This window comes from Hippoglossus hippoglossus, chromosome 4 (genome assembly GCF_009819705.1).
Source record: "Hippoglossus hippoglossus isolate fHipHip1 chromosome 4, fHipHip1.pri, whole genome shotgun sequence".
NCBI lineage: Eukaryota > Metazoa > Chordata > Actinopteri > Pleuronectiformes > Pleuronectidae > Hippoglossus > Hippoglossus hippoglossus.
The window spans coordinates 3,075,718-3,093,784 of record NC_047154.1 but is presented as its reverse complement, the minus strand read 5'-3'; the positions used below and the strand labels follow the sequence as shown (position 1 = coordinate 3,093,784).

The 18,067-nt window shown below is 41.9% G+C and overlaps 1 protein-coding gene across 1 annotated transcript in view; it reads left to right on the top strand.

Moving 5' to 3' along the window:
• tbl1xr1a (tbl1x receptor 1a) overlaps positions 1-17,725 on the top strand; it is a 36,451-nt gene extending 18,726 nt beyond the window's left edge. The window contains exons 3-16 of the mRNA XM_034582162.1: positions 9,003-9,099; positions 11,447-11,592; positions 11,679-11,904; positions 12,607-12,739; positions 13,303-13,444; positions 14,114-14,177; positions 14,557-14,654; positions 14,768-14,828; positions 14,921-15,042; positions 15,313-15,387; positions 15,876-16,003; positions 16,530-16,695; positions 16,814-16,915; positions 17,030-17,725. Coding sequence (XP_034438053.1) covers positions 9,042-9,099; positions 11,447-11,592; positions 11,679-11,904; positions 12,607-12,739; positions 13,303-13,444; positions 14,114-14,177; positions 14,557-14,654; positions 14,768-14,828; positions 14,921-15,042; positions 15,313-15,387; positions 15,876-16,003; positions 16,530-16,695; positions 16,814-16,915; positions 17,030-17,056 — 1,548 coding nt within the window. The 5' untranslated portion in view covers positions 9,003-9,041 and the 3' untranslated portion in view covers positions 17,057-17,725. The remainder of the gene's footprint in view (positions 1-9,002; positions 9,100-11,446; positions 11,593-11,678; positions 11,905-12,606; positions 12,740-13,302; positions 13,445-14,113; positions 14,178-14,556; positions 14,655-14,767; positions 14,829-14,920; positions 15,043-15,312; positions 15,388-15,875; positions 16,004-16,529; positions 16,696-16,813; positions 16,916-17,029) is intronic.
• Positions 17,726-18,067: the final 342 nt, after the last annotated feature.

Genomic DNA, 18,067 nt, shown 5'->3' with positions numbered 1-18,067 from the left:
AAGCTTATCTTTGTAACTCTAAAACTTTTTTATTTGACCTATTAATCTGAGTTTGAGTTTCGATTGGAAGTAGCTAAAAAAAAATCAATATTTATGTTAAAAGTATTAATCATTTGGTTCCTCAGTTGTAGAATCAAGGTAATTTTCAATGCTTGATGGCCTGAGCAGCAGTATTGAGTCGGCTAATGGTAGCTTAGTTAGTTACATTTAATACCAACACCTGGGACCCACATGACCCACAATGGAACTCAACTTCCATGAGATTGTCTGAACTTGGTCAAATTGTTAATCTATCATTGTCAATACAAAAAAAAAAATGAACAAAGAAGTTGTGCATACATCATGAACACATCAAAAACAAATATTAGTTAAGTTACCATGAACAAACCTAGCAACAGAAAAGGAGTAACTTGCTTTGATAGACAGCAGAGCATAATTGGTCAAATTCATTAACCCTTACAACAATGTGTTGGAATAAAAATCTGCTGATGTTAGCTGATGTGCCAAGTCATTGCTACTATTATCAGCCTCCCGACTGTGGGAGATGCAAATAAGCAGATGAGCTCTGCACAGAAAGTGGTCACAACAAACTTGAAGCGGAAGCAAAACCCAAGCTAAGCCCACCCACACTTTTTCTGCAGTGTTAGTGATCTAACAGAGAAGGAAATTTGAGTGTTAAGTGGATGAGAGCAGCTTTATTTTTGGTTTGTACAAACGTTCTTGCGTCGGGCCCTTTTATTGTCAAAGTGATATTACCAGAAATGGAGGCTGGTTTGGAGAGGCTGCTGCTGCAGACAAAGTGAAGCACCTGTTAAAGAAATCCTGTCTGTCAAACAAGCTTTAAATTATTTAATATCATTAGCTTTCATGAAAAAAGTTCAATCATTTAAAAAAAATGCTAATTTTAAAGATACAATCAAAGTGATACCATATAATCCTTGACAATGTAATGATAATCTAATAACACGTTTTCATTTTTCCAATGCAACCTTGTCTGATTTACTTTCAATGTGATTATGTAATCCCATTACTGCCAAATCCTACCCATGGTTTACTGCAGGTTGAAAGTACAGCATCTCTGTCCCTTTTTTCACTGCACCTTTTTCTGCCTATGGCAACATTATTAGTGAGAATCTTTTTTTCATTTGTGGCTCTATTGGGCAACAGGTGAATTTGATGCATTTAGGAGTGAAATGCTATGGAAAATAAGATTTTGTCCTGAATCATTCCACCCCCACTGCCTTGATTTATTTCTGCTGCTCGGAAAATACAGCCAAACTGTCAGCTCTCACAAATCCTTTCAGTGGGAATGAGCCCTATTTCCACCGGCAGAGGAGAACGAGAGCAGCAGACATCACAGCCTGGGCCTCCTTTATATATCCATGCACGAGAGCCTTCAAAGAACATGGCATCTATATGGAAGATATCACAGACTGCAGGAGACAGGCACACTCATGATGCAGTGTGTGGGCTTCCTCCGTTTCATGGCATACACCTACCACTGTCGAAGATAAAGTGCTCATTTACAGTCAGCAGCGTTTTTTAATGCTTAAATATTTTTTATATAAAATTTTCATTCACATAAAACCAATACATAGCTTCATTGAAGTATTGGAACCTTGTTCAAAAATATATGCTCCTTGAGAAGCATGTACAGTACTTCTATTATTTATATTTGGCGGAGCTTGACTAGTACTGATACCAATGAATAATTGAGGCGGATACTTACGGTATAATCACATTGCAAGTACATCAGTAGTGTTTGAGTTTAAAAAACATTGTCCAATTCTCCTTTCCTAAATGTAAATGCACGGGCAACACTTTTGACAATAATTCTTGAAATATGGACCCAAATGGCAACTAAAACAATATTGAGCATTTCTAGAAATCCAAACGCAGAACAATTGATCAGAATAGGAAACAAGCTGCACCACTGAGCTGTCATCATTATGCATACTCAAAAAAAATGCATACAGCTATGGACTGTCAGTGCTGGATGCTTCAACTTTCAACACAGACATCCTTTTTAAAAAACAGCTTCATACAGAGAGAGCAGACACTATCAATATATACATTTCATTACATTCATTCACTTGCTGTTGTGCTTCGACCAAATGCCTGCTAAACAGCAGACTGCTGGTTAGCTATCAGGAGCAACTCAGCAGGCAGGGAACGAGTGAAGCAAAGAATCCACTGACAAACAGTTAACACTCGTGTGTCCAGAGTGCAAGTCATTGTTCAAAGAGTTTTTACAGTCTTACACAGGCAGATAAACTCACTACGAGTAGTGTCAGGTATGTAAAGTATGTGATGTAACTGTTCGTGTTGCTCTTAACATTTTAAACTTTAAACATGAAGAAGTAATGCCTTAACTAAACAAAATGAATTTTCACTGGATCCATCGAGAGAGCACCGTTTAGTATTTAGCAGTGGCTAATTTGTTTAAATGCATGTGTATGTGTGTGTGTGCGTGTGTGTTTGTTTGTTGCCCTCCAGGCTACTTGAGAGAAGTGTTGAATGAGCACAGCCCCCAGTTCAAACAGACATTTGTAGTGGTACATTTTTTGTATTTACAAAGTGCTTTTCTAATCTTAACAGCCACTCAAAGCTCAAGTCACATTCACCCATTCATGCAGCACCTTTTCTATCACACATCATTCACACTGATGGAACAGCGGTCAGGGGCAATCTTCGGTTCCATGTCTTGCCCAAGGCATGGGGACCGAAGGGGATCAAACCACCGACCTTCTGGTTAATGGACGACCCGCCTGAGCTGTAGCCGTCTGTTGTTAGTGTGCACAGTTAAATTCCGAGAGCTGCAGTTCTAAATGTAAAGCATGTCGAAAACAAGCAGCCCTCGTCCTCCTCCCTTCAAAGAAAACAGCTGTGTTGCCTGCATGTAGACTTAAATGTCTGCACGTACATCATCACTTCACCTCTTTGGGTGGGCTTAAGCTAATGAATTATAAATGCCTGCTGGTAACCCAAGACAAATATGCTTTACTTCATATTGATATTGATTTCATATTGTGAGGCACAGACCCCCCCTTCTCTTCCAATATGTTTTCACTCTGGCTCTCTCAGGCTACATCCATACTAATACAGTTTTATTTTTGAAAACTCCGGGGCGGCGTTATAGTCAGGGCGGGTAGAAACTGTGATGTTTGGAAACAATGACGTAGACACTCACAACTGCTTGGTGATTGTTTGTTGTGAGTCACAATGTAGCCTCTGCAGATTCGTGAGGCTTCTATCACATTACCAATCTCTAGAAGAAAACAACTGGCATTAGCCTTGGCTACCAGTGTAGAACACAACGTGGATTATCAATTACCAGCGTTGGTGATACTGTTGTCTTTGCTAACAGCTGTTATGCAGTTAAATTCCTACAATAACAATGATACAATTGCCTGCATTTGAGGAAGACGAGCCCAGTATACGTGAGTGATACGTGTTTTCAGGCATGTTAGTATGGACAGGGATTAATACTGATATGGAGCCAAAACGCTCGTATGGACAGATAGTTTTTGTTTGAAAATGCCATTTCAAACAAAAACGAGGTTGTATGGATGTTGCCTCAGCAGGTTCTGTGCTGCATGGCTGTCATTGTCATGTCCTGATTGTCTTTTGGTGTCCCTCCATCCTCCCCCCCCATCTCTTTGAGCCGTGACTTGATTTAAGATGTACAGTATGGGCCCAGTTTGCCACTGGCAGCAGTCAGAGGCAAACTGGGGAGAGAGAGAGAGAGAGAGAGAGAGAGAGAGAGAGAGCGAGAGAGAGCGAGAGAGAGAGAGAGAGAGAGAGAGAGAGAGAGAGAGGCAAAGCAGAGACAGAGATTCCCTTCTTCTCTACCATCCTCCCATCCCCCATCTCCCTCTTTTTTCTCCCACACTGTCAACACAGAGGATCCTGGCTGCAGCCGGTGGCTCCACAGCGCCACTGCAGTGGCATGGTGGTGGAGGGGAAGTGCACGTCACTGTTTACAAACACGTGGTCCTCCCCAGGCTCTGCTGCTGTCAGATGGGATTTAAACAGAGGGTATCAGTGATCTGTGACTCAACAGTCTGCAGGTTTTCATTTCAACCAAACACAACATCGGAGCCTCCTATGCTGTTTGAAGTGTGTTATTCAGGTCAGCGTTTGTGTTTGCTTCAAATTAATTCCTGCATGTTCTGCAGCCTTAATATGCTCAGTACCCACCATCATAGATCATAAAATAAAAAACTCTTACAGAAATGTACTTCAACTCATGTCCAGATTAAAATCTAGAGTGATGCCGTATGTCTTAGATTTATCCATACATTCTATCTTAAGACTGGTCTGGTCAGCAGACAACCCCATAATAGCAATGAACACCCTGGAAATGTGACTGTATATTTTAATTGTCAAAAACATATGCAACCAGAACTCTGGAAACTGCTGTTATATCACCCAAAAAACTACAAACAATTGGTTTGGAAGTATTTAAGGGCTTTATTTTATTTTGTCTGTAATGGAAGCTCGAATTCAGTTAAATAAGATTTTGCTTAGGCTGAGGATGAACGCAATGGGCCTAAAAGCTGTGTGGTTTCAGCTGCTTTAAATACAGTGTGTGATTGTACATTGAATCAAGTTATTTAACCCTGAAATAATCTATAGACACATTATTGTAGTATCACTGCGTATCAGGCCTTCATTCCTTTGAGCTGGTTAACTGGATGGATGGAGTGAGTGACTGTCAGTTTGAATGAGAGCTAGCACCTTGTTCTGTCTCCTTGTAGTTTTCTTGCGTAGTAACAATTTACCCAGGTCATTAAAAAACCTGTAAGAAACGAAACATAATGTAGTTAAATATATCATCATAACCGATTACCTTAGAGCTGCAATGCACTGTATAACAGTGTACAGGTGTGTATTGTTTCTGACACTATTTGTTTCTGTAGAGGAGTGACAAGAAACATTAAGATGTGAGCATTGTGGCCATTTAAGTCTCTTTTAATCAACCTGCTCGGAACATATTCTTCGGCAGTTCTTTCTGCCTCACTGTTATACATTCGACAGTGGTACATTGCTGATGTAAACACACACTAACCACAGAGTGCAGGGGTGTGGCGTGTTTTAAAGTTAGCAGGCAGCTGAACTGTTGCATTATGGAACCGCTGTAAATTGGAAGTGAAAGCAGCCCGGCAGCTGCTTATGATTTAATAATAGGCCTAATTTAGAGTACAGTATGTCTGCAATGCCAGGGCAGGACTAATGGCTCATGTCAGCATGACAGAATGTTGCTAGTTAGCACCGGGCAACGCACCTCAATCACAATTACAAACACTTGTAGCAGTGTTTGTAATTGTGATTAAGCTAAAAATCGCCATGCGAGGTGGTTTGCATTGTGTGTGTGGACCTGCTGTAGATGTGACCCTCAGAACAGTCTGCTCGCTGACAGCCTCCTCTGTGGAAATCGTCTCTCACTCGAGACAGAAGGGTCCAGGCACAGATGAGTATCGCTGAGCTAACTAACCTCTTCTGCTGCTGTCTCGGCTACAGAGTTGTCTCGCGAGTCTTTGACAGATCCCAGAGCAGCTCAGCCATGGCAGATTTATTCTCCTGTGTAGGTGATGCAACTGGCTCGCCTGTTGTTGTTGTTGTCTTTGTCACTGTGGTTTGGCTAGAATATGCAGCATTAGCAAAAGAATTGTGAGTGGTCACAGGAGCAGCCACATTAGTCCGCTCTAACTTTAGACAGCGCCATGTTGTATTGTGTAGATGTATATCATGTTTGCTTTGTAGTAACCCGTTTCCCCTCAGGTTGACGTTAAAGATTAATCTCATCTCATCGTCTCTTCTAATTACCTGTGGAGAGTGTATAAGATGATAGTATCACTGTGTGAAATCCCCTCCTCCTCCTTCTCCTCCTCCTGTCTGGGTTTGATATTCTGCAGTGTTCAGGCTAAGGGTCATCTTAAATGTTTTCCCGTGCCAGACGACGAGAATCCTAACATCCTGGGAAATTAAATGTAACCTGGTGCTCACAGTAGCCAGGAGACTCTATTTCATCCACTTAAAAGCCATTAAATGCACAGAAAGCCTGCTTCTCCTGGGAGAGGGGGCTGCAGACATTGAGCTTCAGGCATTACATGGCTGATTATTCTCAGGGGAAATGGGCTTTGAGCTGCTCCTTGTTTGGAATCGGGTCCCCGGCTCTCCTAGAATTTTTAAAGTTGTATTACCTAATGCTTTTGGGGTTCACAAAACCACAGACAAGAGTAATGTTGAATCTTGATCCCCTGATCCCATGCAAGAGGTCAGTTTGTTGTGGAGTGCTTCCCAGATTTGTGCATGAAATGATGTTTACGTGGTCAGATGACCATTTTTCAGAGGCTGCTTATTAACACTAAATAAGTTCAGTGTTTAATGTTGTGGTTTCAACCAGGAAAACTTAAAATTGTCCAGTTCTGGCTTTACAACAATAATGAACTTGATGTCAATTATGGTCCATCTATTCCCCCACTCACAAAGGAGTTTAAACTTGCTGTTAACGTGAGATCTGTTTCTGTATATTAGATAATGACATCTGATCTCAGCACCATTGCTTTTACACCTGTTATGACTACAAGTTGTTCTTATCTCGATTCTGCCTGCATGGTGAATGGATCTCAAGATGCCAGAGAGGTCGCTGGAGGTGGATTGGCTTGTCAGCCACATGTAGAACCAAGGGAAGCGATGCAAGACACTCCTCAGGGATCACTATGGCGTGCAGGGCTAAGCTTCTGTGACAGATGTTTGACAGCCAAAGTCGTCAATAGGCCGTTTTTTTGGTGTTGTTGTTAAAAAAGGCTCAAGTTACTTGCAGGTGTGCAAAGTGAAAACAGAAAGGGTTTTGTTGATGGGGATGTGTTGCTTCATACATTGACGGTATGATGAAATATGATCCAGGAAGAGAGTAATAAATCCATGAACATGCAACTTCATTAGAGCATTTAAAATGTAATCGATGGAGAGGTAACCGCAGACTGTGGTGTTCACATAACAAAGTAAACTACCGGGAATGTGCCTGCGTGTATTTCATCAGCCAACATAGCACCTTGCTGGGTGACGTTCCAATGTGTTGTGGCAAAAGTTGAGGCGCGCTGCTGATGTGGCCCTGATGTGCAGCCTGATCAGATAAAACAGAGTCATTAGAGACGTTTGGTAGTAGTAGTGCTATCTCAGTTAATGCCTGGTTTACAAAATTTTTGCCAGATTTTTTATTTGCCGAAACTTCAGATTGGAGCCAAATCTGTGATTGATAGTCTAAATATCTAGAAAACTTCAATCCAGGCATGCTTGAGATGTTAGGAAAAGGTGGAGTTAGGCGACTGGTTAAGTTGTTGGACAGTTGTTTTTTGTTTTAAGAATGTGGTCCGACTGTACAGATTGTTTTTGCTCCTGGCTGAGATCCAATCACAATGCGGTGTAGAAGTGGTTTGGTCAATCCAGACAACTGACGGCAGTGTGTTTTTATACTTTTACATATATCATCCATGTTGGGACTGCATGTCAACAATCAACTGTTATTATCCAACTATCAACTAAGGCCCCGTACACACCTGGTATTAACATGTGGTTTTTGTGATCCGATCACAAGGGGACAGCTCTGAGTACTGGCGTGAACTCACTCACATCAGACAGCGATCCGATCACGGCAGACCACATTCGGAGGTGGTCTGGGCCACATTCTATAGCAGTGTGAATGAAAATGCTTCCTGGGCCACATATGAAGAACCGCCTATACTCAGCTAACGTCCTCTGACCCGCTGCAGTTTCACTAAGAATCGAACATATATTTTCTCTTCCGGTTGATTTGTTTGTAACCACCACCACCATATCAACACTAATCACCACATAATGATCGATACTTTAATTTCCTTAAATTGGTAAAATCTTTCTTCACTCCTGACTCGTCTCTCTACCTCTCTTTCGCTCACCCACACGCACACACGCACACACAGACACACACACACAGTGACATCGGACACATCTGTAAACTCAGACTGGCTCAAAGCGCCATTGTTTGTCTTAACTAACACAGATGACATATGTGTTAATATACATGTAGATCAGGGAAGTGAGATCCGATCACAAGTGGTCACAGGAGACACATTCAGGACGCACTTTAACGCTGGGAGTGAACACACATACTTAGCGCTGGCCACTTGTGATCGGATCTCTGAGGGACGGATGTTAATACCAGGTGTGTACGGGGCCTAACTGATCATTCTGTCTCACCGAGCTGCCTTAAATATTCATTCTGAAAACACCTCTAACCCCCTTATCCTATACAAGTTGTATATTCAATCAGAGCTGGGTAATATAATAAATATCAATTATTATCACAATATAATGTTATGCAATATGACTAAGTCCAATATATATCATTATAATGCTTATGCATTGTGTAAGCACTGTGAGGAGGTACAACACAAAATGGAACGACATCAGATTTGAAAAATGTTTTGCGGTTTATCAAGTGTTTGACATTCTCTGATCATAGAGAAGAGATTAAAACCACAACCTTCAAACAAATGTGACATTTATCTTGATAATTATTGATTTATCAGCTGATATGAAAATGTTAATCTTGATATATTGTTGTTCATATAACTCAGCCCAATATTTAAACAATGAAATAATCAAAGCAAATGAATGAGAAAGATCTGTTACATTTCTCTTTTCTCGGTTTCACATTTTTATAATCACATTTATCAAATATAGGGATGAACTGATCTGATACTTAAATTGGATTATCGGTCTGTTACTGACTCAGATAGCTGGATAACGTATTATGACAAGGGGCTGATCTGTTCAGTTCAATTTAATGTTAACGTTTAATAATTCTTTATTTTATTCTGATGAAAACCTGTTGATGCTCCGATATTCACATCCTTCTTTTTTTGTGCTGTGGTCAAATTGATTGTGTAATCTTCTCTGAGCAGCCGCAGTGAGTATTTCCCTCCACTGATCAACCTGTCTCTCTGTGTTTTCAGGTGTGTGTGTGCTGACCTCATGGTGTAACAGGAGTAAAGATGAGCATTAGCAGTGATGAGGTCAACTTCCTGGTCTACAGATACCTACAGGAGTCAGGTATCCTCCAGTCGTTTTACTCATCATATATTCATCACTCTTATTTCTAATACAGCTGCTTTAGAAACTAACTGTGATTGCCTCAGAACCCACTGTCCTGTGGTAACACGTATATTGATAATTCATTAGTGCCTCTCTCTCCGACAACCTGCCTTATACACCTATTGTCTTTTGTTTTACTTCTCCTTTTAAATGTGGATGTCCCTTTGCAGCATCATGTTGAATTAGTATCAGTGATGTTGCTAATTAACTAAAAGATGTTTTGGTTCAATGTATTATGCAAAGGTCTCTCTGTTGTTTAGCCTAACCTCACTGGTATACCTTGGGTGGACAAAATAATAGAAAGACAACCTAATGTAGCTCAACAGGACAGCATCCTCCAAAATGATCATACAGTTGAATCAAGACGTGTTTCTTCAAATAGTTATAGTGAGTTTTGAATTTTCATTGACTGACTGACTGCCGAGAGAAAATTAGGTAAATTCCACAAACACCAGAGAGCTGCCGGTTCGTTTGTTTGGCCAACTTGATCATTGTGTGTACATAACACAGTGGGTGTGGGTCAGCTTGTTGTATGAAAGCCAGAGTGTGGTGAAACAACAGTGTCTGTCCACAGTGTTACATACAGGTACGATATTGAACCATACAGTGGGACACAGTGATTATTCTCTCGTAGGTTTTAAGTGGTCTGTGTTCATATTGCACCATTACCCCAAGAACACTGCAAAAGGCTTAACAAAGAACATACACAGACTCACTCACAGAGCATACACTGGTGCAGTGACTGTGGAGCTGCCAAACAAAGTAGTGACCTGAACATCAGGAGTAGATTCAGGGTCAATTAAAAAAGACGGTGGTGACATGAAACCTTTTCGTTTGGACGAGTCTGCTCATGGACACTTTAATAGACTCAGGCCTCCTGCTCTCTGTGTGAGCAGCTCTGCAGCTGTGATGGACTATAACCTTTATCTAAATGTTGTGAGCTGTGTAAGTCCTCATATCAGGGCAGAGGAGACGGCTCAGCTGCCACTGCTTCACTGTTACATGTGTGGAACAATGTTACTGTAGTGTCTGTAACCTACCCTTCTGTTCCCTGATCTCATATGTATCACATTACATAATATATTTGATAAGATGTAGACGGCATCTAAATTAACAAAATTCTGTCACAGTTTTATTGTTGATTCAAATATTGAGAGATAAAAGGGATTTTGAAAAAGTGCTGAAGGCAGTGACAGATTTATATTTGCTTTAAAGGGCTTGTTTTTATGATGACAGGCCTGGGTTATGGCCCTGGCATGTTATCACGTCGTGCATTTTTTATATATGGAGGGAAACTCTGCCTTTAAAAACTGGGTCTGTGCTCAGTTGTGGTGAAAAGAATGAGCGACAGACTCTTAAAGTCAACATAGAGCCTGCACTCACCATATGCAGTGAGTAGTTGGTCATGACCTTAAAGATTGTTTTACTGTTAAAACAAATCACTGCTGCTGTGTTTACGCCTGCTTCCCACATTACTGTGGAGTTTTCCAGCGCCTAAAACTGAGAAGTTTTGGAAATACTGTTGGTTTGAAAACTCCGGGGCTGAATGCTTGAATGGGCAAAAACGGAGACATTTGGAAACGTTGACACATTCTCTTACTGATTGGTGAATCAGTCATTATCAGTCATGACTCGGCCACCAGTGGTGAAGGCAAAATGTTGTACATGTTTATTGTCAGTCACAGTTCCCCCTCATCGTCGATCCAGGAAAATAAATCCCTGCTTTTACATGCACCAGTGCTGTTTCTCCTTTGTAGTATTAGCTGTAAGTATGCAGAGTAGATAATCTGTCTCCTGTTTATACCGGAGCACTTTCAGGTGTTTTAGTGTGGATGTGCATTAGTACTGATGCGTAGCTAAAACAGGCATGTGGACGGAGACCACTTCAGCTTCAAAACACTCTTTTAAAATGAAACCGTGTTAGTGTGGATGCAGCCTTAGCATGGAGATGAAAGTTGGGAGTTCCCATTAGGTCATGGTCTATTTAATAATTCAAATCACGGTGAATGATTGGATAACACAACTGCTATAAATAGACACTGGGAGAGATGTGTAACACTGCATGGATTGGTTATTCCATATGTTTTATGAATACATTTTAAAACGTTACATTGTACATAGTGCAAGTATCAGAGCACTTTACTGCATCGTAATTAAGGATATCTATGTCTGTATTGTACCCAATTTATGTCATGTTTTATTAGAATTGGGGTAAATACTATTCAGTGTGATAAACAGTGTATTGTTGCTTTCAAATGTTCCAAATGTACCTCATTCTCATCTTCCCTCTTCATCTCTTCTCCAGGGTTCTCCCACTCAGCGTTCACATTTGGTATAGAGAGTCACATCAGCCAGTCCAACATCAATGGTGCTCTGGTTCCCCCTGCTGCCCTCATCAGCATCATCCAGAAGGGCCTGCAGTACGTCGAGGCAGAAGTCAGCATCAATGAGGTGGGACAATAGAATAATAGAAACCCTTGCTTTATTTTCCCTTCCCACGTCCCCCCCTCTGACTGGTTTCTTCTCCCATTCTCCAGGACGGAACGTTATTTGACGGACGGCCTATTGAGTCTCTGTCCCTAATCGACGCGGTGATGCCAGACGTCGTTCAGACGCGGCAGCAGGCCTACAGGGACAAGATGGCCCAGCAGCAGGCCGCCGCTTCAACGCCGTCGTCGGCGACTGGAGGCAGTATCGCTGGCAATGCCAAGAACGGAGAGAATACTGCCAACGGGGAGGAGAACGGAGCCCACGCCTTAGCAAGTGAGTCAAGCACTTACACTAACGCCCAATACATGCTTCTGCGTCAAAGCCACAACGTACCCTACGCTGAGCCCTATGCCGTACCCTGACCAAAAATGTAATTACACATCAAGACGACGCAGACCCGATAGACTCACCGCCATTTTTTAATTGAGTTGTAGGAACGAACAAGGACGACGTCTTTCTTTTCTTCGTTGCAGTTCTTTAAGAAAAAATGATTGCTCTTCAACATCTATCAGCTCCAACTCCAATATGACTCTCTCGCCATTATTCTGAAGTAAACAGAGATGCCAAAGAAGTTGTAAATAAGCCGACCAGAAACCGGAAGACATTCAACACCAGCGTAGAAACTCTACTGCCACTGCCGTTTCTGTGGTGTAATTGCAGCACGACTCACACACCTATGCACAGCTATGACTGCTCGGCCCCGTGCGTAGGCTACGTGCGTACCTGCAGTGTAGCTTCGACGCATGAATTGGCCTTTACATTTGACAACGCTACTGGTCACTGTTAGACATGGAATTAATGTTAGGCGCCTTGACAAAGTAGAACCTTCAGTTAAAATTTGTTTGACTTTATTTCGTCAAACTACATTATTTATTTTAGATTTCATTTATTTCTATTCATTGTAGAGCTGTGACGAGTTTACAGGAGGTTGATAGTGTCTGGATATTCTTCTCACTGTTCTAATTCTGTGCTCAGACAACCACGCAGACCTGATGGAGGTGGATGGAGACGTGGAGATCCCTCAGAACAAGGCCATGGTCTTGAGGGGCCATGAGTCAGAGGTCTTCATCTGTGCCTGGAACCCAGTCAGCGACCTGCTGGCATCAGGGTGAGTCACCCTCCCCCCCCGACCTTTTCCGATCATGAACTTTCACTGTTTTGATGCAAATTCATGCCTCAAATATTTGAAAAATACGTAAGTGATTGATCTATTGCTTATGTTCCAATGAGTGGTGTAAAGTAAAAACACAGGAAATGCCAATTTCACAATTCTAGAAGCTTGTTTCGTCCACATTAAATACTTATTATTATTATTATTATTATTATTATTATTATTATTATTCTCCATGGTAGTCAGAATGAGAAGAAAGCCTCACAATGGGGAAGATGGGACCTGCAGATACGTTTGCTTGATAATTGCTGTTGTTTTTCGGAGACATTAAGAATCAAATTCCATTGGCGTGATAAAACGATTGTCTGAAATTCCCGTTGTCTAAACCTTTTCAAGCAAATTTAAATAATTGTTTAAAGCAGTTAACAGGTAACAAGGACAGGTTGTTCACTGCTACAACTTGAAACAATACCTGTCCTGTCAACAAATATGACAAGTCAACTGGGTTAATGTATGGGCGTTAGCTTAATGTTTTCGTCCTGTCTCTCTGTCTGTCTCAGGTCTGGTGATTCGACAGCTCGTATCTGGAACCTGAGTGAGAACAGTACAAGCAGCTCTACACAGCTGGTCCTGAGACACTGCATACGAGAGGGAGGGCAGGACGTCCCTAGCAACAAAGACGTCACCTCGCTAGACTGGAATGTAAGGACACTGACACACATTCATGATGTAACGTGAGTCACCCGGCGTGGCTGTATTCATTTAAAAATATGGGAGCAGATGAAAGTCGTGAGGTAGTACCAGAAATATTTCTGAATGTTTCTCTATCATCCTGCTGTACAGTCTAAAGTATGGTTGTTTTTAATGTTTTAATTTAAAGTTACTTCTTTCTGAAGATTTCCACTGTTGATTAAAAGGCTTCGACATTGGTTGAACATAGAAAACAACACACACTGTACTTACAGTAACATACAGCATCTACAGTCCTTCATACACTATGGTAAATTACACCAAACGCTTCCATCCCAGAGGAACTCCCAGTGAGCACTGAACACAAGTTTTGATGAAATCAAACACTGGAGTATCACAGAGTGGAATTTTCCCTTCAGTTCAGCCAGTGGGCTGTAAAGCTGAGCCAAGGGCAGAGTTAGAAATTTCCTGGAAAGCTTCCACGCTGATGGAAAACACAGGCCTCTCTCTCATGATACCAGCTGAATCACAGCAAACCTTCTCTCAGCCTTTAGGAAAATACTGCAAGTGAAAGAGACAACATCACTCTGGAGACATGTCCACATTATCTGTCTGACACACACACACACACACACACACAATCACACACAATGCTTATCTCTGGCTCTTTCTCTCTGACAGAGCGAGGGCACGCTGTTAGCAACAGGATCCTATGACGGATTTGCCAGAATATGGACGAAGGATGGTGAGAAGACACCAGTTTATTAAACATATCACAGAGTATTTGGGGGAGGGGCTTTCATTCACATCAATCTCTATCTTGTTATTAAAAAATAATCAAAGTGAATAAGCGCTGCGTTGAAATCTTAATCCCCACCGTGGTGTGGCATTGCTTGATGCTGTAATAAAGTAATAAACCTGCACTACAGCATGCACACCACATGGCTCAGTGAATCCTTAAACAATGCTGCCACCTAGAGGCAGGTCTGTATATTACATAGAAGCAGTCTGGGTTACAGTGTGTTATTATCAGAGGAGTTGACACATTTTGTGTTATTTAGACCCTTGTTTGCATTTTGTCGTAGTGGTTTCAAGTCACTTACAGTTTGTGTTCCATTCCACAGGTAACCTGGCCAGTACACTCGGCCAACACAAAGGTCCCATCTTTGCCCTCAAGTGGAATAAAAAAGGCAATTTTATCCTGAGTGCAGGAGTAGACAAGGTAAACAAGGAGCTGTTATTTAAATCAGCTCAGATGTCAACACATGGAATAACAGCCTTTTACCACTGTGCCGACACTGTCAGCTCTAACTATACGTGTGTGTATCCTCCCAGACAACAATCATATGGGACGCTCATACAGGAGAAGCCAAACAACAATTCCCCTTTCATTCAGGTACCAGAGCATCTGCACCACTGATCCCACACGTTTTCCCAGTTGTGTATGAGCTGTAACGTCTCACACTGTTTCCTTCTCCTCTCCCACAGCTCCAGCTCTAGACGTGGACTGGCAGAGCAACAACACGTTTGCCTCCTGCAGCACAGACATGTGCATCCATGTCTGTAAACTAGGACAGGACAGACCTATTAAAACATTCCAGGGACACACAGTAAGCGCTTCATTTGTGTGTGGCTGTGTGTCTATATGTGATCCCTCAATGTTTTATAACATAACAGAGAATAATACAACTTGTTTGCTGTTATTGTTTTAATGAATAGCTGCTCTAAACTGGTCTGGAAAAGGGTATCAATTTATATAATGGCCTTACATTTAGTTGCAGCCTCATTTCAAATGGTATTGGCAGAAGGCCGAAGATGACAAACAAACAACACACTGTATGCACCTACATCCCTTCATCCCTCTCCCCCTCTTTCCTCAGAATGAAGTAAATGCAATCAAGTGGGATCCCACAGGGAACCTGCTGGCCTCCTGCTCAGATGACATGACGTTGAAGGTGAGCCGAGATCTAAACCTGGTGAAATGTTGGACATCTTGTACCGTCATTATCCCCATCCCTGCTGCCCTTGACCTGAAAGTGCCGGGCCTTGGTTAAAGTAATGATGTGTTCACAGTGTCTGGGGATTAGAGTTGCTCTCTATAGTTTTCTATAGGTGAAATGTTGTCACATTTCAAACCCTGAGTATGTAGAGTCAGATGAGATGATTAATAACAAGCTTTTGAATAACTAAATTGTATAAATGTTCACCTTTTTCCATTTTCTCTGCTCTAAATTTGATTAAAAAAAAAAGGTTAAACCCTGTTAAACCCTGCTTTGAAACAAACCGTTGGGGCAGTTTGTTTTCCTCAAATATTTTCAGTGGTCAATATGTTTACCAGACTGTGCAGCTGTATTTTCTATGTGTAATACACCTGCAACTTGATGATTCAGATATACGTAAAGGACCAAGATGTTGACATTTGCTCTGTGGTTTGTGTTTTCAGATTTGGAGTATGAAGCAGGACGCGTGTGTCCATGACCTGCAGGCCCACAGTAAAGAAATCTACACCATCAAATGGAGTCCCACAGGGCCAGGAACCAACAATCCCAGTGCTAACCTCATGCTAGCCAGGTGTGTGGCTGTGTGTATTGACACACCAAATTTGTACAGTACTTAACTTATAGCAGTTTCAAATGGTAGTCTTGAGCGTTATTCATTTAGCCTAAATTTGACTGGGACCATGACTTTCTCATGTCTTATGAGGAAAATACTTTGTATTAGAATACATTAGAATACATGCCCATGTGCTCCGTTTTATTTAATAAAATCCTCCTAATGACATCAAGCACATTCTTAATATTTTATTAGCACAGATTAGAAAGTGTTACCTACATGTCCCAGCAGACACGGGGAGGGAGGAAGGGTTCATCCTGGACAGGTCTATCACAGAGCTGAACTTGTATCTGTCTTACAGATTCATATCAGCAGCTCTATGTCACAGTATATTAACTAAGTCATTGTCTTTTTTTGTGTTTTTTTTCCACTTGAATACTGATGTGGTCATATGATCTCAGCCCCTGACAGGCATTTAAACACGTAGCCTGTTGTACGTTTCTGCTCAGTAAAAGTCACATTTCTTTGTCTCCTGTTTCCACAGTGCATCGTTTGACTCCACAGTTCGTCTTTGGGACGTGGAGAGAGGCATCTGTATCCATACGCTGACTAAACACCAGGAGCCTGTCTACAGTGTGGCTTTCAGCCCCGACGGTCGGCATCTGGCCAGTGGCTCTTTTGACAAATGCGTGCACATCTGGAATACACAGGTAGGAGGAGACATGTGATGTGACCTCGACCACTCAAAACTCAGAGGAACCTTTAAATTCCCTTCTCATAAAACATGTTACTACGTAAAAACAATGTTTCTGTGTCTTGTGTCTGCAGACGGGCGCTTTAGTCCACAGTTACAGAGGGACGGGGGGAATCTTCGAGGTTTGCTGGAATGCAGCAGGGGACAAAGTCGGAGCCAGCGCATCAGACGGATCTGTAAGTACACAGGACTGTTTGGAACAATGTTGAGCTGCACACCGCCTTCACTTTAGCTTTTATTGTAATTGTGGTTTTCCATCAGTTCTTCAGACCTCTGCTCTTCTTCCTCAGGTGTGTGTACTAGACCTGCGGAAATAGTGCTGCTGTTTGTTGGAAGCCATGGACCGACCATGAATGTGTACATAGCCAAATGACTGTCCCTGCCTGCCCTGCGTACTGCTCACGCTTACGACTATGGCCCCGCCCACCGACAGACAGGAAGCAGGAAACAGGAACAGGAAGCAAGCACCCGACACAGCAGGTCCAGACAGAGGGATGAACAGATGGACAGACAGAAGGACAGATGGATAAGCGCGCAGATGGAAGCGCCCCTCTCTATCTGTGCAGACTCTTACAGAGATGCAGAAGGGACGCAGTGATTTAAAAAAAAGAAAAAACTGAAAAAAAGTTACAGATCCGTATATGTACCAAATTTGGAAGCTATTTTGCTTTTTTTGATCTTTAAACCATGCTCATTGTCATCAAAATGAAAAACAATGAAAAAAGTGTTGATCATGTTACTAGCTGGATCTCATTGTGCAGACATATCAACTTCTCCACCATAAAACAGGATGGCACTTAGTTTTGTTTTTTTCCGGATCTCTTGTTTCAATGTTTTTATATTTTTTATCTCCAGGGGAAGGGGCCGGGGCTGGTCAGGTCAGAGTTTTATTAAGTGGAGAAGTACATACACACAGACATGCGCACCAAACAGTTCTAATAAACCGTGTCCTCGTCATGATTTTAAACTGATGTGACAAACATAAAGGTTGTTTTTTTTTCAGTAGTGGTTTCTGCAGATGTCAGTGGGTCAGAATGCAGTAATTCATGTGACGTCTTCTCCAGAGGACAAACTCTGGACTCTTCTCGTACATTCGCCTCTGGACACGTGACACTGATGATGTACATGTAGACGCTTTAAAAACAGCTCCTCTGTGCACTGTTTGACCTGCTTTTACCCACAGTCGTCCTCCCTCGACGCCTCAGTCGAAGAGGTCACATGTTGGATTGGAGGAAAAAAACTGAAATTGGCAGGAGGCCGACTGTTCCCTTCACTTGTCTCAATATTCAACGTAGTTCTGAGTTTAAGGTATTGCAGCAGTATGTCAG